This window comes from Cheilinus undulatus, linkage group 8, assembly GCF_018320785.1.
Source record: "Cheilinus undulatus linkage group 8, ASM1832078v1, whole genome shotgun sequence".
Lineage (NCBI taxonomy): Eukaryota > Metazoa > Chordata > Actinopteri > Labriformes > Labridae > Cheilinus > Cheilinus undulatus.
This window is the reverse complement of record NC_054872.1, coordinates 41,401,049-41,423,117: the sequence shown is the minus strand read 5'-3', so window position 1 is coordinate 41,423,117 and position 22,069 is coordinate 41,401,049. Positions and strand designations below refer to the sequence as shown.

General features: G+C 39.5%; 1 protein-coding gene across 3 annotated transcripts in view; it reads left to right on the top strand.

Annotated features, from left to right (window-relative positions):
- lmna (lamin A) overlaps positions 1 to 22,069 on the top strand; it is a 60,916-nt gene that overhangs the window by 734 nt on the left and 38,113 nt on the right. Inside the window, exons 3-4 of one of the 3 annotated variants that reach the window (XM_041793128.1) lie at positions 6,348 to 6,535; positions 14,443 to 14,829. In XM_041793128.1, the coding sequence (XP_041649062.1) occupies positions 14,489 to 14,829 (341 nt within the window). In that variant the 5' untranslated portion in view covers positions 6,348 to 6,535; positions 14,443 to 14,488. Of the gene's footprint in view, positions 1 to 6,347; positions 6,536 to 12,410; positions 12,695 to 14,442; positions 14,830 to 22,069 lie in introns of those variants that run through there. The other 2 variants (XM_041793127.1, XM_041793129.1) reach the window with 2 other exon arrangements.

Below are 22,069 nucleotides of genomic sequence, written 5' to 3'. Positions count from 1 at the left end.
GCTCAGATTGAAACATGAATTGATCAATAGATAAACAGATACATTTTTGTAATCCTTTACTATAATATTCTTTCAAAAATTTACTAAATTGAGCTTTATTATGGCTAAAACTTTTGGTACTTTCACTACATTTTGGTGCTCACACTTTAGTTCTTGGCAAGGCCATCCTTAAGAAGGGATAAAGGAGAGGGCTTTCTGGGGCCCCACCAAACTGTGGGTCCACTGGGGTCAGCAAAATCATGATCTGTTGTTAAATTGAACTCTGATAACCATATTTTATTTTTAGATAGATAGATACTTTATTAATTCCACTGGAAATTCAAGATAAGGAAGATAATGTCAACTTTATAGCTAGGCCATAATGTGCACAAACATCAGGATGCCAGAAAATAAAGTAGAAGAAACTTAGACAACTTTAATGGAGAGGAACTGAATAATTGTGAAAAAGAGACAAAAATTACTTTTGAAAAGTGGCAAAAGCGAAGTAGCTAAATTGGGCAAAAGGTGCCAAAAAAAGATTCATAAAGTGGCCAAAAATTTGTTTTAAGTGACAAAAATTGGCAGAAAGGGATAGAATTAAAGTAAAAGTAGAAAAGTAGCTAAAAAAGTGGCAAGAAATGAACTTAAAGTGGTTAAACAAGTGGCAAAGTGGGCAAACGGCAGCAAAAATGGGTTAAAAGTGGTAAAATAGGGTTATAAAACAAGAAAGATGGGTTAGAAGTGGCAAAAATAAGTAGCAAAAAAAATGGTAAGTGACAAAAAAAGTGGAAATCAAGGGCAAAAATTGGTTAAAAGTGGCAAAAAGAAGTGGTTAAAAAGGTAGAAAAGTAGGGAAATGGCTTAAAAATTGGCATGAATTAATCATTTTAACATTATAACCCAATAACAGCTTGACTCACTTTTCAGCTCCAAATTGAGGGAACTGTTAGCCAGGATGGTAGCTCCCATGATGCTAGTCAAGCACACATTCATCAACATCATCAATAAATCATTACTGGGGATGGCCCATTTATTGGGTTTTTCAGGGGACAAGCCATGTCTGTGTATTTGGTGACAAAAGTTTTTAATGATCAACTTTCATCAAAGTTAAATATCAGAATACATCTTCCAACATTGTGCCTTGCTAGATATAGAGCAGCCAAGTCAGACAGTCTTTCTTTCATGAAGATTTTAGACTGTTTAGAGGCTTTAATTCAATCTGTTGATGTGTTATAAGGCTGTAGTTTTTAAAGTTGGTTTTCCTCTCAGTTTTATAAGTGAGCATAGTTTTACTGATTCATATGTTTTGATTGATGTGTTTACTTGATTATATTGTATATATCGTTGGAATCTTTCAATAAATTTATAGTTTATCGCACAGCTACTGAAATGCCACTATGAACACCATAGACGTTAGTAGTTGCTATTTTGTTTCCTCTTGTCCACAACAGTTGTAAAAATAGTCATTTTAAGAGACTTTTAGTGTAAATGATGAGGATAAACATCTCTTATTTTGCAAAATTCAGTTTTGAGAAAGAGTTTGGCTGTATTTTTGTTAATTTATTTCCCTAATTTACATTCTTATAGGGAACACATTGTGCAAAAAACCCCTTTTCAGGGTTCTCTAACAAAAATATTTGCCTCTGGCTTGTCCACAATCCCCTCAAATACCAGAAAAATCCATTCCCTTCCACCCTCTCTTTCTCCACCTTTCAGAAAATGTGTGCTGAAACAAGCCATTCTTAGAGTTTCCTCTCATGATGTCATATGGGGAGTAAGCACCCCCTAGGTTTGGTTGGAAGAAAGTTCCCTGCTGACTGCGGTCTGGGAGATTAATGGTTCGAATCCCTTCTGAGACCAATATAAAGTTGTTTTAAAAGGGTAAAATATGTCCCCTTTAATGGTTTGAATTTCTTCTGTTTTGATGCATTTCCTCTACTGCGGCTCAGCAATCAAAATATCAGGATTCCAAAAAGCATTGTATTCATTCTTTAAAAAGACCGTAGCTGTGGAAATCAGCTTAAAACACTTAGAACATTTAATTTGATTAGCATGGCTTACAAACGAGCTCACATTAGTAGAATCTAAAAGTGGGTTTTAGATGAAAAGAAGATTGTGTTTATTCCAAATCTCTTTCATAGGAGACATTTTATGATTTTTTTATGGCCAGTATGGCAACAAAGAATGATTCTCTCTTTAAGTATACATCTGTGCATATTGGCGATGTATCAAGACAGACAAAATGGTAATATAAATCTGTGCGTTTCAATTGGAGTAGAAAGCACTCATATATAATGTAAGATGTAGTGCAAAGTACTTCAGTTCTACAGTTAAAATGTTAAAAATGTACCACATGAAAGGCTTTTGAGCAACAGTTTCACATATTTTTACTGCTGGAATAATGTATTGCTGCAAGAACATGTAAGAAGAAATTTGATGTTGTATTTTTCATACTTTTTTAAAATTCTTTGTTCCAAAAGTTAAACACAAACACCCATTTGAGAATGAGTATACAGACATAGAATATCATGTATCCCCTATCAACTGCAGACACCTAAAGGAATATAAAAGGAGGAAATAAATCAAATGAATAAAAATATCAGGTAGAAATGCATCGATAACACCCTTTCCAGGCCAACTACAAATACTTAGATTTAAGTACTCTCTAATACCGAGTACAAATAGGAATACTCAATAATATCTTTACAGTTCTTAAGATTGAAAATTAGTTTTGTTTTTCATCAGATGTTACACACCCTCTTCTGAAATTTTAGCTATGCATAATTTAAAGCGTGCTCTGCTTTTGGCATCCTCAATTGTGTTAAAGTTTCACCAGACTGCAGACATGGCTTCAACTTGACCCTTGTATTCACATAAAAAGAGGCAAGCATGATGCTGTAAAATGATACACAGTACAATATCTGTCGTGTTTTATTAGTATGAGTTCTTAGACCTGGTACTGGCACTGATCAGTGCACTGATAATATCAAAGAAAGAAAACAACAACAAAAGAGGTAACTGTAGAAATAGTAACAGAGGAATTAAATGGTTTAATAAATGAGATTTGCTTAAATACATACTACTAAAAACAAACAGACATATATACAGGGGGTAAAGACAACACAACCTATTGAATAATTATCCTAATGTACATTTTGCAGACCTACATTTACAGCCCCACAATGATATGTTAATATGAGTGAAAAATGTATAGTACTGTGCATGAATTTAAGGCATACTTGGGCCAGAAATTGAGGCTGAAGTAAGGTGTGTAATGGTGAGTTAGCCCACCTGTGGGCACCACTGGGCTGGAAGGAGGATTGACACAATCCCTGTTGGGCTCTGGATGTCCTTGCATATTACCGGGGACATGGGAAAATAATCTGTTTAAAAATTAACTAAGTCCACAATTCTAGGGCAGAGTAAGTGACAAATAAGCACAGCCTAAAGGAATTGAAAACTGCCACGGTGGGTTTGGGTTGATATCACCTGAGGTCAAAAGGACCCAACAAAAGAAATGGCGTCGAGCTTGACCTTGGCTGCTGAGTGACACATGTACTGACTGTATGCAACATGTGTTGGATTAGATCCTGTCCAACAGGTAACTTCTTTTGCCTAGTACAAAATCTGTTATTTGATTCCAAAGTCAGGTATACCAGATGCTAGTATTACACTGATTGGACACAATGGATAAACATTAGTAACTGATATCTGTTTGTTTGTCAACAGAGCCGGTATCGGCCAATATCGTTGTCAAACCAATGCATCCATATATCCTCAATGCCTATGACTCTGAGTTAAGACAATTTGGTACTGATACAAATAGAGGTAAAATCTAAAATGTAATATACAGGGACATAATGGGTCATATGGTTACAAACAGCCCAATGTTTAGGTTAGAAATAAAATGACTAAGAGGAGACACATTTTTTGCATGCTTTATTGAAAAGATGGAGTGAAAGGGGGGTCTAGGTGTTAACACATTTCTGTCAGGACTTGTGTTGTATCAGAGTATTTCCAGTGGATTTATTTCTTAGATCCAAGTCATAAATGGTGTGGGTCTTGTCAGACTAAGTCTCAGAGCCCAATCAATCAAATTTAACCAACTTAATGTGTGCAGTGATCTTTGTACAGGTGTGGCTCCTGAAGTGTGATCTTCCCCTGCAGCAATACCTCACATAAGGATTTTAAAATACCCCAGAGGTTAAGGATTACTGTCCTGCATGTCAGTCTTCTCTCCCATGAACATTTTTTCTCGATCGCCCCCTGGGATTATGACTTCCTCTGACTACTGGCTGAAGTAATTAGACAAGCCTCTGATCCTCCCTGTGCTGTGTTTAATTGTGTTTAGACCCACCCGAGAACACATCACTGATAACGCATTGTGTCACCCGTCAATATTTACTCTACATTTCCTAGACTTCATGTAAAATTATGAAATGAATTTACATAAGACTACTGGCTGCTGTGATCATGTTGAGAGTAATTTGCATGGTAAGCAAAACAAAGACTTGCATAGCAACCATTATTTGCCTTTATTGTTTGTGTTGCATGAAGAGGTAAAGATAGTATTAAACTTTTATGAAACTGCACTGAGAAAGACCAGAAGTGTTCCAAAGCCAGCCAGACTCGCTTTTACCAAGACACAGTAAAAGTGTTTTATTAATGATTAAAGCACATCTACATTGATCTCTTGGATAAAAGAGATAACGCAGTGAGAGCAGCTTTAGGACAATAGCTCCTGAATGCTCAAGCAGGTGACTGTGTTGGTTTGTATGAAAGATATGTTCTCCACTGGTCCCAGTGGTTAAATCATACAGTTTTCCCTCTTGATAAGTCACATTATCAAAAATAGATGAAGACACGAGCTTTGTGAGTATTGAGATGCATGGGCAAGAAATTCTACTTGCTTTTCCAAATTTTAGCAGGTTTATAGATTAGACTGTGAGATTATGGTGCATTTGCCCTAAATGATCTGGTGCAGTTCATGTCAGAACTGTCTGCAGTTATTTGTTTTTTTCCGCTATATAAGGTGGGAAAGTTACCAAAATAACCAATCCTTGTTGCACTACTTTTTCGGCACCCTTCTGTTGAGGTACCAAGCATATATATTGAACCCTAAAGGGTAGAGGTTGGTGTACTGCAGGTCATTGATCGGTCAAAAGAATAGCACTTCTTATGATATGATGTCACTCTATTATGTTGGGGCTTTGCCATAAAGCTTATACCCCTGCCATCCAAGTAAGGGTATGGTTGGCTGTGGTACACAAGGAAGTTCATGGTTTACCAAACCAAGTGGTACAAAAAAGTACTGACCAAAACCAGATTGCTTGGTGGACACATACCGAGATTTACCCCACTATAATGTATCCAAAAGTCCCAAACCAGACCAGACCCCTCCACAATAACGCACCGAATTACCGTACCAAAACGTATCTGAGAAGTACTGAATCAAACCAGACCCCTCAATGGAAACACACAAAGGCTTTATTGTATCAAAAAGAACTGAAATAAACCAGAAAACCACTAACCTCCAATTTCCACATGCTGCAACCATCGGTGAATCTTACTGCGGAGTAAATCGCTCCCTCTCTAGTCTATCAGAGCATTTCAACAGCCAGTGCTCAAGACCGGCAGCGCCAATCTGCTCTATTCTGCTTCGCTTTGCTGCCAAACCACGTCAATACCCGTCGAGCAGAAGGCTCCAAAATAAGAAGTCACGACCGTAGAATATCCGGTTCTTTCAAAATAAAACACAATGCAAGGACTCCCAGTCCCAAATCATCACTAGTTACCAGGAAAAGTAACTTTTGAGGACATTTAGCCAAAGAATTTTACATAAAACCACAGATCCTTTGAGCAAATATTAACCTTTGAACTTCCTAATGTACTCAACCAATGGCGGAAGCAATAATATCATGGACTTATACCGGAAAGGATGATAAATTAAGCACAAAAGGTCCACTGTTGACATACTATTCCTGCGTGAACTTGCAGTTTGTGACTGAAACTAAGTATACCATAAAGTACTAAACCAAACCAGAGCCCTCTATGGAAATGCACCAAGGGTTTACAGTAACAAAAAGTACTTAACCAAACTAGAACATGTAGTGGAAAAGCATCAAGCGTTTACCATATTAAACTGAACCAAACTAGACGACTTGATGGAAATGCACCAACCATACCAAACTATACCAAAAAGTACTGAACAATACCAGACCTGTCAGTGGAAAGACACCAAGGGTTATTATACAATGCTGCATGAAGTAATAAACCAACCCAGCAGCTTGGTGGAAACACATCTGAAACCCTCCTATGGTATATTTGTTTTCATATATTCTTCTTTGTCATTGCTCTCTTTTTTCCAGGCTAGAAGCAAGTGAGTCGCCCTAATGGAGAAATAAAACCTTTAGATTGCACAACAGGCACACCTTGTTGGCTGCTGCCCGCCTGGAATGTTGTGAGGGCTGAGAGCGAGGGAAGGAGAGACGAGCAGAAAAACAGGGACAGGAAGAAAGCTGACTGCTAACACATTGTTCACTACCTGGCTTGTCTGGTGAGTTGCATCACAGTCTGTCATGCCTGCTCCTGTCTTTATACTTGATGAGTGCATCTGGGATTCAGATCCCAACTGTTTGTCTGACAGGCTGCTGAAGCTTAAATGTGTTGATGGAAGATGGTTGGTAGTTATGAAATGATGGCTTTTTTAAAAATTGATGAGATTTCTCATTTAAAGCATTGCACAGATTATGAATAATATTATCTTAAATAATGCAGAGGGAAGGTATCCTGGATAATGAAAACAAAGATCCATCAGTTTAAAATCTGAACTATGTGCACTAACTCTAGTGAATTATAAAGGTCATTTACAGTAAACCAAACTGTAGCTACACATATTCTAGTTTTATTATTTGACTGGCACTCTCTGGGCATTTTATTATGTGAGACTGCCTGTAAATGCAAATATAAAATCAGCCAACCACACGGCAGCAACCAGTACCTTTAGGCATATACAGTAGACATAGTCAAGTAGATGTGCTGAAGTTCTAATGGAGCAGCAAAATAGTGAAGAAAGGTGATTGAAGGACTTTGAATGTGCCATGGTTGTTGGTGCCAGAAGGGCTGGTCTTAGCAATTCAGAAACTGATGATCTTCCGGGATTCGTGCACAAGCATCTCTAGGGTTTGCAGAGAATGGTCAGAAAGAGAAAGTATTCGGTGAGCAGCAGTTCTCTGGGCCTCAACACCTTGTTAATGTCAGAGGGCAGAAAATGGACTGACTGGGTTGAGCTGATCCAAAAGTAGAAATAACTCAGATCTCACTCATTACAACCAAGGTATAAAGAAGAGCATCTCTGGATGTACAGCACATTGAATTTTATGAAGATTTTGGGCTACAATTACACAAGCTCACCAAACCTTAACAAAAAAGATTGGAAAAACAATGCCTGGTCTGCTGAGTCTCGATTTCTGTTGTTACCTTCAGATGGAAGGGTCAGCATCTGGCATAAACCACATGAAAGCATGGATCCACTCAGCTGTATATCTATGGTTTAGGCTGCTGGTGGTGTAATGGTGTGGGGATATCTTCTTTGCACACTATTAGCCCCTTAGTACTAACTGATCATTGTTTTAATGCCACAGCCTACCTGAGTATTGTTGCTGACTAATGCTGCACCAATTAACGTAGCCGCAATAACAATGTCAAGCTGTGTTATTACATAATAGCATAAAAGGCAGTGGTTATTTTTGTATTGAGTAGTACTGGAAAGGTTAACAAAAATGCCTGCAGAACGGCCTTTAAGTTTACTATAGTGCTGCTGCTGTACTTTGTAGAAGAACCTTTATCTTCAAAAGAGGAAAACCACTTAATTTTTGAAAAAAATATAAAGCTGTTTAGAAAGCTGTAGCCAAAAACTTCAGGATTTGTATTTTTTTGTATGCTGCTTCATATTTGCATTTTTCAAGCGGAGAAATATAGCAGCGTTCTCACTGACCTTGCCCATTCTTTTTAGGTCACATTGTACCCATCTTCTAACAGCTACTTTCAGAAGGATAACATGCTATGTCACAAAGCTAAAATGATCTCAAACTGGTTTTCCTGATCATAATAATGACTTCACTATACTTAAGTAGCCTCCACAGTCTCCAGATCTTAATCCAATAGAGCACCTTTGGGATGTAGTGGAACAATATATTCACACTGTGGATGTGCAGCTAATAAATCTGCATGATGCCATCTTGTCAATATGGACCAAAATCCATGAGGAGTGTCTCCAGCAGCTTGTTGAGTCTGTGCCAAGAAGAGAGGCAGTTCTGAAGACAAAAGGGGGTTCAACATAGTACGAGCAGAGAGTACCTAATAAAATGGCCAGAAAGTGTATTTGAAGAAAGAATAGCAAATATATGCACATATGTACCAGGATTTTACTTGGCAAATATTTTCAGCTTTGAGTATCCTGGTCATGCCACGGACTGAGGGGAAAAGAAATTATGAAACAATAGTGTTTGAGCTTCCTCTGTATAAATGAAAATATGTGGGTGTAGAACTGTTAGTAAGACAAAACTTCTAATTTGAAGAGTTAAATTTGGGTTTGTTAAATACTTTGGTGAACATTTCTTTCTTTTCACTGATAATGGTAACTGGTTACAGCCCTGAAAAACTGTTATTCCACACAGTTCCTTTTCAAGGCTTTCTGTTTTGGGTTCCTTTCTAGTGATCAAGATGTCTCATGAATGCAGAGAACTGATAAGAAGTTTATCAAACATGACAAAAACAACCTTTTAGACTTTAGGATTAACATTTTTAAAGTCACAATAACCTCATGTTCGTCCTGTTCTTGTGGACTTTACACCTTCATCAGTCCTCTTTAGTCTTCAATTTCACAGTTATCAACACTTGACTGGTGTCTCCCAAGAAAATTTCTGTGAAGTTTTTGCTTAAAAACACTCATGTTGGAGTTTGGTTCAGCTCTGTTGAAACAGGCTGTTTCAGTGTCTGACCACACCCCCCACTGGCAGTGGATGTTGCTATGGCTCTCCTTATGTTTACAGCGGCCACGTAGATACAGCTGGTTATAGAACAGAACAGAACAGAATAGAATTTCCCGCACGCTGTCACCAAGGGGAAACCCTCTAAACCGCTTGTTTGAGTAAACATTTTCTGGAAGGCGGAGCTAGTAAGAGGAGGAGAGGAGGGACTTTCCTCATTTCAAGGGGGTTTGTAGACAGACCAGGGATGCAAATTTTTGTCAGAAGCTTGAAAAAAGTGACCTTGTAAAGACAGCAAGTTTCTAAACATAGTCATACATGTAAAAAAATGCAAACTTCTATCTGGCTCAACAAAGGAAGCCTTTATTCATGTTTTTTAGATAATATTAATAACTTTATTTATATATAAATTTACATTTCTATTGAAGGGATAGCCCCTTGAGATGACCAGGGTGTCCCAAACAAAGATATGGAAAAGACAGGAACATTGTAAGACAACCAGTGCAATAAAGACGTTACAAAATATTGAGAGAAGCATAAAAACACAGGCAATACAGGAAAATATGAGAGAAATACAATACAGACATTACAGAACATTACAGAAAAACACCTCACCTAAGGATACAGGTATATGTACAGTATTCGTATGCAATAAGTCTGAATTACACAAACCCATAATAAAGTAGAAACACACACGTATGTTAGCAGAAACATTTGATATAAATCACAACACCAATCATGTTTACACAGTTGCTATGGCTATAGTCAAACTAAAAGCAGGAGCACAGTGTTTGTACATGAGTAAAGGGAAATTTGTTAAAGAGATGAGAGATTGATCTAGGTGAAATGGACAGATTATTCCAGTTAGAGGGGGCTTTACATTGAAAGGCAAACTGTCAAAGCTCTTTAAGTATTCTTTGAACAAAGACTAATGAATTAATTGTGTGACAGAGGTTGTACTGTGATCTGTATTTGTTTGGTATTGTTTGAGATGGGGGGGTTAATTATAGTAAATACATTTGAGAATAAATGAGAACCAATGAAAATGCCTTCTAGATTTAGGTTATAACCAGTTTATTGAGTCGTACGTGAAGCAATGATGCATCCTTAAAATAAATCTACACAGGCTGTTATAAATGCCACTGACAGGATGGAGATTAGTTTCTGATGCATTTTGATAGATGACATCTGCATAGTCCAACATTGAAGCAGGTGATAGAGCGATACAGTTGACCCAAAATGCTTTTTATTTTCTTAATGACAGAGTCGAATTGAATCTTGAAAGATAACTGAGAATCAAACCATAACCCTAGATATTTGTCTACCTTCTCAAGTGGTGTACCATTAAGATAGGTAATACGCCATTGGTCTGAGTGTGAAATCTTGGGCCAAACAACAAATTACAGGACTTTTTTTTTGTTCAACAGTAATGGAGAACAATTTTTGTACATTGGCAAGGTCAGCTTGTAGGGTTGTCTGAATTTGAGAAATGTGAAATATTTAACCTTTATTTGACCAGGGGAAAACCTCTTTGAGATTAAAAACTTCAATTTAAAGTAGTCACTTCATTGGCTGTAGGTTTGACTTCGAGCCTTGGCCCTTGATACATGTCTACCCCACTTTTCCTCTTAGATTTCCAGTCTCTCTTCAAGGCACAAAGGCCAAAACACAAAAATTGAGAAATTCATCTTGAATCTTTTAAGTACCGTATAAGTCTTGACATGTTTCAGCTGCTGACTTCCAGCCGTCTTCCTGTCCTGATTGACAGAACATCCCCACTCCCTGCTTGTTGGGCAGCTTCTTGAGGCCAGCATCCCATGTATGAGTCAACATGTAACCCCTCTCATCCTGTTTCACATTCCTGTAGGCCTGTGTCCGGAACTCAGTGGCTTCCCTGATCTACTGCTGGTACTTGTTACTCTCTAAAGGAATGACTTTGGTGTTTTCCCAGTCCACAGTGTGGTTCTCCAAGATAGATGACCTCAAGATAGGATGACCAAACTTGTGTAAGATCAGCTGATAAGACACATCAGTTACATCATGTGACTCTTGTGAAGAAGACTGCTGGAAGTAAGCAGCTGAAACATTTCAAGGTAGTAGAAGTCGCTGCTTATCTGTTAATAAAAAACAGAAAAACGGTGGAGGCAGTATGACTCTGACAGTTTTAAAACCCTGATTTTAATGATTATATTCCCCCTGCCATTTTGACATATAATGGGAGAAGTGTACCATTCATCTCTGCTTCAGGGATCTAGTTTGCATCATACGCTTGCAGCCCTGTTTCAACATGAAAGCATTTGTGATTTTAATTATTGTTCATGCACACAGACAAGTAAAGGAAAGAAAATGATTGTTGTAAAAAGGCTTGTTAACGAGTGATGCTCCGTCTGCCAGCCAGGGCCTCTTTGTGTGACGTCCATGGAAACAGGAGGGCTGAAAACTTGAGATGGAAAAGTAAAAAGAGGAGGAGGAGGAGGCTTGAGAGGGTTGTTTGCCGAGGAGATGTGTGACTCAGAGAGGCAGCTTCAGACACTGACTGCTCCTTTCCACTGGAAGGCCACAGTGAAGCCAGGATACTCCCTGAGCCTGCCCCATGCCCAAAAACAGAGACTCTGTCTTACCCCTTGTTTAACCACACGTACATACACATGAATGGACTAACCTCCATTTCCATGGTGAGAAGACACATACACACCAGTGAACACGTCTTTTTTTCCTCATGCATCAGAAGTTGATTGGACCTGTGATGCCATTAACTCCACCCAGAGGAGACAAATATAAGACCAGAATCAAGTTGATTGTCAGACCTTCAGACTTTCAATATGACTCGCGGGAATTATCCTGTCATGTACTGGGGATCTAATGCAGGATATCTGTGGACTATTTCTTCCTTCGTTTCAGCAGACGAGCCTCCTGACCTGCTATTTTTCTGCCATGGATAGCATCTGAACCCTGCTTTGAGGTGATCAATGATTTCTTTGCACTTTGGGCTTCTTTGATTACCTGGTATTGTTGTGTTTATGCTTGCCAAGGTCAGGGAGGACTTTTCTTTGGCTCTACAAAAGAGAGACAGAAATTCTGCCTCCAGGTATTTGCCTTAGAGTCAGCTGTCACAGTTATTTTTTTACAAGGAAAAACTAGCTAAGAATACAGTCTTGATAGCAGGGGGGAGAAGTGGGGCGAGATCCACACATTCCCACTCTTTCACCCACCTGGGAGCCGCTCAGTATCATCAGTGTCACCGCGTTTTAGTGACAGAGCGCTTGCACCGGCAGCTGAGGTCAGTCTGTCTGCGAGGGCTCTGTCTGAGTGAAATGAGAGAGGAAGAGATAGGGCCAGTGCAGGGAGAGATAAAGCTCAGCTGCTCAGCTGCTCTCTGTGTGTCCATACACTGAGTCAGTCCTCCTGACTCCTCCCAGCAGCCCCACCTTCCCATCTCTGCTGCTCCCGCCCCTCTCTCCCTCTCCAGCAGTAGGTACATGTGCAGTGAGCGACAGCCAGGAGAGCAGTTCAGGGCACGAGCCAAAGGCGCACACACCCACTAGCAGAGAGCAAGGCTGCATTATTCAACGGATCCTCTTCTCTACGCTCCTCTGGGGTATGGCACACACACTCTGAGCAGCTCACACACACTCACAGCAGACGATAAACTTCTAGAAAGGTCCTGCACACTCATTTTTTAGTCTTTCAGCAGGCTGCAGTCGAGAGGTTCTCACACAACTGAGGTAAGGTTCAGAGAGTTGTTCAGTCTCCCTGTGAGACTTTTTATATTTGTTACTATGGCAGACAGTAACACTGTTATAAAAATAATACAGCGCTTGTTTAACCTGTTCTGTCAGCTCAAAGTTATTTTCATTTTCATTCTGTTAGGGAGTGGTTTGGAATAACTTTGTAACTTTCAAAAGTTGGAGCTCATTGTACTGTTGTTGAAGAGTGGAACAGACAGCACCTGTGCATGCTCACCACGTTTTAGGAGCCTAAATGGATGCTTCATTTATTCAAAGTTTGCACAGAGAGTACTTGGCATTGAATGGGTTCTGCTTCTGTGGGCGTGTGCATGCATGCATCATGTACATGCATGTGTGTGTGCCATCCCACCCACATGGGCGTGCACATCCTTGCGTGCACTTTAGGTAATGGGCGGTGAGGGGAAAGATGGCGAAGTTTGGTTCGTCCGCCCACCGCCGAACCAAATTGGAGGAGGCTTTCCCGCCATTTGGTGGAAAAGGCTGTGGCAAAGGTTTTAAGTGGTGCAGCTGCTGAGAAATACAGCACTTCTCAAGTCACACCTGTTTGGCCACAGCTGCACTATTTAACAAAAATCAGCCAAGTGATTCATTTATTTATAATTAAGTAATCTTATTGTTAAACAGCTCTGTGATATTGCAAGAAAAATGCCTAAAATGCAATTTTATGAAGATTTATAGCCTGAAATGTTTGTGGATTTCAAAAAGTATAGATGAAGCTGTAATTTTAGATATTTAAAAAAGAAGGTAAGGAATTCCAGCATCAAAGACAAACTTCAGTGCAATGCTCTTTCCTTCATGTCACCTCCAGCAGAAATCCAAACAGCCTCTAAGTGAAAGCCTGTCCTTATCAGGGCATGCAGCAGTATGCATTTCTGTTATGAGTCAACACTTTGGTATCACTGTATGATCAATGCTGGGCAGGCTGGGCAAGACGATTAGTGCAGAAAAATTCAGATCACAGAAAAGAAGTGGAAGCAATGAGAAGCATTTTTTAAGTGGTTCGCCTCATTTTCAACCAAAAAACTCTCCAGAGAGCCGAGAGGGAGGGAAATGTTTTTATTTATTTTGGTGTCCTCGGCTGAAAGCGCTTAATTGCTTCGTGTGTGAGTTGAAGGTGGGAGTTTGTGTTTGTGGGAAATATGTTTGCTCAACAGCGAGCTGCATAAAGTGGATAAACTGCTCCCACAACAATTTAATGGAGCCGGAGGAGAGAACAGTGAGGCGTATGTTATGACAGTGTGTTACCGTGATAATGCCACTGTGAATATGAGATGTTATCAGGAGCCTTGAAAAGAAGGAAAGGGGAAGGAAAACTATTAACACTTTCTGACGATAATGGGAGTTTTGAATCCAGAAAAAGTAAGAAAAACAGAGGTCATTCCTTTTGAAAGTTCTGCCTCTGTTGGTTGCTTTTAGTTTCACACAGTACAAAACAAGCTTATGAAATTTAATACATTTCAAAATTTTATAGATGTGCTGTGGAAAAAAAAATGGATTCTGGAATAAATTATCGTTGAGCACAGTGAGCAGATCCAGCGCTGAAGGCAGGCTGCCCAGACAAGAACCAGGGTTATGCAAGACTGGAACATTTCTTCAGCGTAAACTCCATTAAAGTTTAACCACTGATTCAGCTATGATTTGCTGTACTGCGTTTCCAAGGGAGGCAGCTTGTACACTTTAGTTTTCATTAATTCTTTCTTTCTTTCTTCCCCTCCTCCCCTCAGACAGTGACTCACCCCCCTCTATACTTCTTGCTGAGCCATCATTACCATGGAAACCCCAAGCCAGAAACGCACCAGCCGAGGTGCCGCCGGCGTCTCCCCAGCCCGTATCACCAGGCTGCAGGAGAAAGAGGACCTGTCCAACCTCAATGACCGTCTGGCTGTTTACATCGATAAGGTGCGCTCCTTGGAGGCTGAGAATGCCGGCCTGAGACTCCGCATCACAGAGTCTGAGTCCCTGGTTACCCGTGACTTGTCTGGCATCAAGGCGACCTATGAGGCAGAGCTAGCCGACGCACGCAAGACCCTGGACCAAGTGGCCAAGGAGCGAGCACGGCTACAGCTGGAGCTGAGCAAGCTCAGGGAGGAGCACATGGAGCTCAAAGCCAGGTAGGAGGAGCATTTGGGGGTGGAGCTTTAAGGGGAGAGGCTTGGGCACCATAGTAATTTCACAAACTGGATATGGTTTCACAAACAACAAATGCCATGTGTCCTTTTAAGTTTATCATCACATTTTGTTGGCCACCCTTAAGAGGGTGTAGAGAGGAGAGCTTTCTGGGGCCCTGCCACATGGTGGGCCCATGGAGGTCAGCAAAATCATGGTCCATGGTTTAGTTAAATTGAGATAACCATATTTTAACTTTTACCTGTTGCTTATCAAAGCAATATTTAATTCTTCATTTATTTGTTTATTTATTTATTTATTTATGCCACGGTATAAAGCCTTCTTCAAAATTTAAATCCTTTTTCTCAAAACAGAATTAAAATGGGTTAAAAGTGGCAATAATAGCAGTAGCTAGACGTACTTTTCAGCCTCAAAATGAAGTAACTGTTAGCCAGGATGCTAGCACCGATGCTAATGATCCAGTACACATGCATTGTTACTATCAATAAAACACAACTAGGGCCCATTCACTGTGTTTTTCAGGGGTCCAGCAAACACTGTGGGCAGACTTGATTGTAGACACTCAGTACAGACAAGTTGTAAATATTTTGAGCATCTCTCTGAGCATGTGTCTTTTCTGCTGGAAGTATGTTTTAAAACGAGCTCTCATGCTGCTGTTAAGAAAAGTCAGCAGCACCACGAGGAGCCGTCTGTGAATCTTTCACTAGATTCATGTTTTTTTCACTACAGTACGGATGACATTTCATCTCTGTGATGTGGTTTCTTTGTTGGGGGAATCCCCAGGCAGTGATACCACTGAAACTTATGACGAGTTCCTGAGCTGTATGGATGCATCTTCCTCACATTACACAGGGTGTCCACGTGATCTTAGACAGTGTTAAAGGTCCATAAATCAATTTAGCTAAAGGAAGGCTTTTAAAAAGTATTAAAAAGTCTAGACTACAAGTATGAGGTCTTAAATTTAGTTGTTTTTAATTTTTACATTAATGAGGTTAGAGTCTGCATAGATTTATAGAAATAAAACAAGTACAAATCTAATTATTATCACAAAAGAGATTTACTCTGAGAAACAATCACAAACCACATGAATATGATTTGAAATAGCTGACTCAAATTATCTCAGGGAAACCCACAGGACATGAAGCATCAGACAGTCAGTAGAGCGAGTTTGGTAGGGTCCAGTTGACCAGTTTAGCATATAAGCTTATGTTATATTTAAGATGGTGTACTACCAATAAGGGATTTATAAATAAAAAGGTGCATGTGTTTATCACACCTCAGTGCCAGAGAACACCAACCAACTCTGTTATACAGAACAAAGTGATGAGTGTTGTCAGGATCTCCTGTTATGAATCTCAGGGCAGAATGATACACAGAGTCCACAGATTTAAGAGAGGAAGCAGCGGCATGTTTGTAGCAGTGTTAATTTCATGGACTAAAACTGCGACTAAAAATGTTTGTCAACAGCCTTTTCTTTCCTTGTTTCCATGGCAAAAACTAGACTAACAAAAATAGATCTGTGATGACTAAAACTGACGAAACTAAGTTTAGTTTTCATCAAGATGACTTAAACTAGACTAAAATGACATGAAGTTTTCGTCGGGCATTCAAAATCCGTAATATTTCTCCACTGTGGGTAAATCTGTCAAAAAACAATGCATCTGTATCTCTTCTGCCTCTCAGCTGTTGAAAGCAGGGACCCCGGGTTTGGCAGAGTGCACAGAGCACACTACCATGGTTTGGTACCAGATTAAGGCAAGAGAATAAATGCTTGGACTGAAAGTGAAGACTAAAATGTGAGGACTTTTTATGGACTAAAACTAGACTACAGTGTTTTTGTCGACTAAAACTAGACTAAAACTAAAAAGGATAGAAATGACTAAAATGTGACTAAAACTAAAATGCTTTCATTTAAAGACTATGACTGAGACTAAAATTGAAAATAGCTGCCAAAATTAACACTGGTTTGTGGACAAAACTGTTGTTTATGTAACAGGTTAGAAAATAACGATGCTATAGAATCTCACAATGTATAAAGAGGGTCTTGAAAAATGTCTTAAAGTATTAACTTTAAAGTCAGATTTTCTGTATATTATCTGTTATAGCTCCAGTGTGTTTACCCTGTGGCCTAACATAAAAGGTAATTTGCATAAATGGTTTCCTCAGAGACTAAAACTTACCACAAAGGTTAGCTAAGGTATTACAAGTGACATTATTTATGACTACATTTTTTTACATCATGTCATATTCCTGTACTTGCTATGGCACATCATCCCCTGCAGCTTCCTTCTAACATTCCTCCTCTGACTCTCTTATGTTCATTTTTGTCTATTGAGTTTAAAAAGTTCAAAAGCTAACAGACTTTTACCTCTGAATTTTAAGTTTTATTATGTTCCCTTGTACCTAAACCACATCATAACTGTAGCTAAGGCAGAAAAACTCAGCATGTGGATCTGAATGCTGTAATTTCACATATCTGTGCTGGGATGTCTACAGTTAACACCTGCTTGTTTCAAACAACTGAGGCGGTGCAACACCCTAATTTTCTACCAGGAATGCAGTGTGGAGCATAGAGCCATACCCGACATTAGCGCTGTAAAAAAAAGCATTCCTGGTGGTTAGGTGTGTACGACTTGTCAGTTGTAAAGTACGGTTATGTCACTTTAAGCCCTGGGGTGTTGGAAATGACACACCTCCAGCCAAACAGGCTCCACCTTATTCACACAGCCTGCTCTGTTAAGGGTGAATTACTGCCCTAATGACAGAATATCTGTCAATGCAGCGTTTGACAAAAACTCTTGGTTAACTTTAATCAGTCACATGGACAGAGGATAAAGATTCATTAGTCTTTTGCTGCTCCTATGTTAAAGATAGACCTGTAGCATAATCTGTTATTTTCTCTGTATTTATTTTTCTTTGAAAGACCAAACATTTTGATGATAACCCATGATGATTTCCACATTTTTCCCTCGACCCAAAGATATTTAATCTACTTTTATTATTGATAGGAAGATGATAGATACTATATTGATCCCCTGCATTAAATTATAATGCCACTGCAGCTACAATCATGTCCATGACACCACTGCTAACACTGAAAGTAAACGTATTTAGGCACATAAAAACTACACATAAATATAGTAAAAACAAGTCCTCAAGACATGAAAACTCCACATAGTTTGATATAAATCACTAAGACTATTAAGCCAAACTGACACAGAAGATATGCTTGTGTGAGGACTGAAAGGGTAATAAATAGCTGTCATCAAAGGCTTTGGTTGTGTTTTTACAGCAGATGATGATGCGTAACAGAAGATGTATTACCATCTCATTTATGATAAATGCATTGCAACTCTTACCTGATGTGTCTTCTTGGCAGTGTGTGTGTTTTTTAATAGCAATGTCCTCAGCTCCAGAGGTGAAAGTCTGTGGTCTCGAGCTGTACAGAGTGGCAGCACGTGAGGAATGTGTTTACTGCTTGGCAAAGAGCTGCCAGGGTTATGGTCATAGGAATAAAAAACTACTGGATATAAAACACGTCTATAAATGTGGCAGACTTTAAGGGCTCATTTTAAGACTTTTTAGACAATGGAGGAGCAACAGCGAAGCATTCAGCACATGCTTTTTAAAGTGAATTCCAACATATTTTAGTGTTAAAGCAGTGGTCTACACTCTTAAGAACACACACGGCAGGGAATGCTGTTGCTCCAATTAGCACCATTGTGTTCTTTTCTCTGAGTTGACGTTGTTATTGAATCATAGCTGTGAGGCATGTCCGTGTAAGTGTACTCAGCGGGTGTGGCTCTGGGGTGTGTGAGCTGAAAGATGAATAAAATATTCAACAAAAATGTGGAAAATGTGCCAGTAATGTGGCTCATTTGTTGGGTAATGTTATTCTTTAAAGTAACTCCTTACTTTATAGGATCACTGCCTTTAAAAAGTAACTTGTTGCATCACTGTGTTTCAGTGCATTAGCTTTGAAGTAATTTTGCATTACCAGAATTAAATACTCTGTGTGGCTTGTTACATGCCAGTTATGTTGCCCAGATGATGGCACATGGCCTACAGTACATCTGTCTTTGACTGTGTTGACTCTACCATTGTTCTACATCCTAGTTTATAAACAATGAGCTGTAACTCTGCTGTCTAATAACAGAAAAAAACAAAGGGATTAATCCTTCAACTCTTTAATATGCTAAAAATGTAACAATGAACTTGGCAGAGGCACACAGCACAAGACTATGGCTGGGCATAAAAATGTATTCTATTGATAAATCTAATTTTTGTGAGATTTTTATCTTGAACTTCACTGAAATAACTTTACATAGAAGTTAATGGTTTGTACTTTAAAGATACTATATGCAGAATTTCTGCACTGCAGTATCTATATTAATGTGAAAATTAGACATTTCTGTGTTATAGATTTATTTAATCAATGTCTTATAGTATCTCAAATATTTCCTAAGATTTTCAAAGATAGAGAAATTCTTGATTTTTATAATTGTGGCCCCCAGCATGAACCCATAAGTGCTTTTTTCAGTGCATTTCTCCATCATTAAGATATATTTCTGAATGGCAAAAAAACATTGGTTAACTGTTTAGTAAATGCGCATTTAGAGGTGATGTTTTTATTGAACATATGGAGCTTTTCTGTTACATTAAGTGGCTTGGCTCTACTTGGTTTGACTTAGCATGGCAGCCCAGCCGGCTGCTTTTCTATCACAACCGAGCTACCTGTGTGTGTGCGCGTCTAGAGCTGAAGACGCTGCATTTTGAGTCGATGATGTTAAATAGCTGCACCTCCGAAGCATTGTTTTGTTCCACCAGAAGAAGAAGCACTGTTTGGTTTAGCTGCCCACTCTCATAATGCCTCTCAATGCTGCTGTCCTGAGGTGTTTCAAAGTTTGGTGCAGAGGTTGCTACTTAAGCACATCTGCGAGGCGTCCCCAAATTATTACAAACTGCTGTGATTTCATCAAGGTGTACTTGAGCCCTACAACAGAGCAGGACCATTCTGGGTGTGGCTTGCCTTAGCCCAGCCCGGCCAAACTTATTGTGTTATTGTTTTGGTTGAGAGCCCCCTGGTGGACTGATTTTACATAGTGTGCATTTATCCCAAAAAAGGGATGTTTAGTTTAGTTTTTTCTAAGCAGAGATAAACATAGTTCAAACTGTAAATAGAGTTTGGTGTGGAAAAAAAATCTAAGATTTCATTTTAGGCCATGTTGCCCAGCCCTGTGTTAGACACAACCATTTTAACAGCTTTAATACTGTCACAACTGTAGGTTTACCTTCAGTTGGTATTAAGGTCAACAGATGTTGGTTTTTCAGGACCAATATCAATACAGATTATAAGTAGTTTATGCGACTGATAACAGATATTTGAAATGGTTTGCATTTGTTATGACAAACAAAATTAACCTATTGTAGCAAAAGTAAAACTGCATGTTAAAGAGTAAGGGGAAAAAAAACAATTTAGCACTAGCTCTGTCAACATAAGAAATGGCACAGAGCAACACTGTTGGAGCAGGAAAGAGGAAGTGATGCTGCACACTCCCTGTGTCAGTGCCACCCAGGCCTCACTGTTGCTTGGCTGATAGTTGTGTAACATGAAGCTAACCAGATAGTGTTGGTGAGCATTAGGTAAGACTGTAGAGAGTGAAAACAGGGCCTAGATGTGAAGATGCACCTTGCAGTGACGCTAAAGTAGCACATCTTTGAATTGAGTAATTTAGGCTGATTACCTGGTAAATAAAATGCCAATGCTGATAATCAGCTAAATTTCAAATATCAGCATCAAAAAACAATCTGGCCGATAATCGGTCTACTCCAAGTTGGTACTCGGCTACCTGCCTAGAAGCAGAAGAGAAAATGAATCTCTGCAAATGCTTCAGGAATCCCCCTACCTTTTTCTTAGCAATCATAGATAAAGGATTTACCTTTACCTTTAGCTGCTAAGAAAAAGAGAACATTTTTTTTCCAGTAACCAATTGCTTTTATGGAAAAGAAGCTAAATAACAGATCACTTAAATTGCTGAACTATTGCATTAAGTTCCTCTTTACAAAAAATAAAGAAAAATGTCAGTGCTATAACAGATGATTTATCATTGGTTACCCAAACCCTGCTCATTGTGCTCTGCAGATGTGTATTTGGTGCCGGCCTTCATATCGGTGTCTGCAGTGTCTCTGTCCAAAGTTTATCAATGTGTGGTTTGTAAATTTACTTTTTCTGTAGGCAGATGAGGATGTTAATTTATATGTGAGCTCTGAATAAAAGGCCACGAATAACCTAATGTTGAGAGAACATCAATATAGTTTTTTTATTCACTTCTACAGCAGCCCCCATGTGAGAGTGCTCCTTGTAGTTCTGCAGCCACTTGGCAGGAAAAGTAGCAACGGCCCCGTCAGCGCAATTGTTTTCAAAGGGAAGTAGATCTTTTGACGCACGTGTGGTGGGAAAGAATTCCTCAATCCAGCCTGTGCCGGCTTTATCTGCTATACTTTCTCCAGCCTGTTTGCTTTTTGGTTGCCATGGTGCACTTGGAGTCTTGGCTCGGCCGTGCGACGGGGTGGTGACTCAGAGGTTTTTTTTTTTTTCATGGCTTCTGGAATGAGGCTGACTGAGCGCTCACTGTAACGGGAAGTCAGGTTTATTAATACACACTGACGGGCTGCTCTGACTGGCCGCTGAGCTGAGCTTCAGGTGGCGACATCAGCAAACAGAGGGGAAACAAACACTGGACAGGTCCATCTCATAATATGTTGATTTTTTTTTTTTTCTCTTCTTTTTTGCTGATGTCCTTGGTTATCCCCCTCATGTTTGACAGAACACAGCAGCAGATGGAGCCGTCAGTGCAGTTCAGTTGTCTGGACACACCTGTTTAGCTCAAAGGCATGACACTGCGTCTCTTCACACACACAGCTTTATATGCATAACTCTTACAACAAACACATGCTCTCCCCCCTAGAGGCAAAACCTCAAGCTGCTGGGCCAGAATGCCAACCTTTCTCCCTGCAGCACTATTTGACTTGTAAATAATTCAGAACTCTAGACAAAAGCAGGTGTGGGTGGATTGAGGTGCTGTAAAATCAAATCTAAACCTAAAGCTTGAAGCCAGTAACACAAATGGAGGAAAAAAAAAACAGGTCAGAAACAGTAGATATGAGCCCCAGAGCTACAAGGAGCAGAGCAGTGTTCATGGGTTTGGCAGGGCCTTGTTTAGT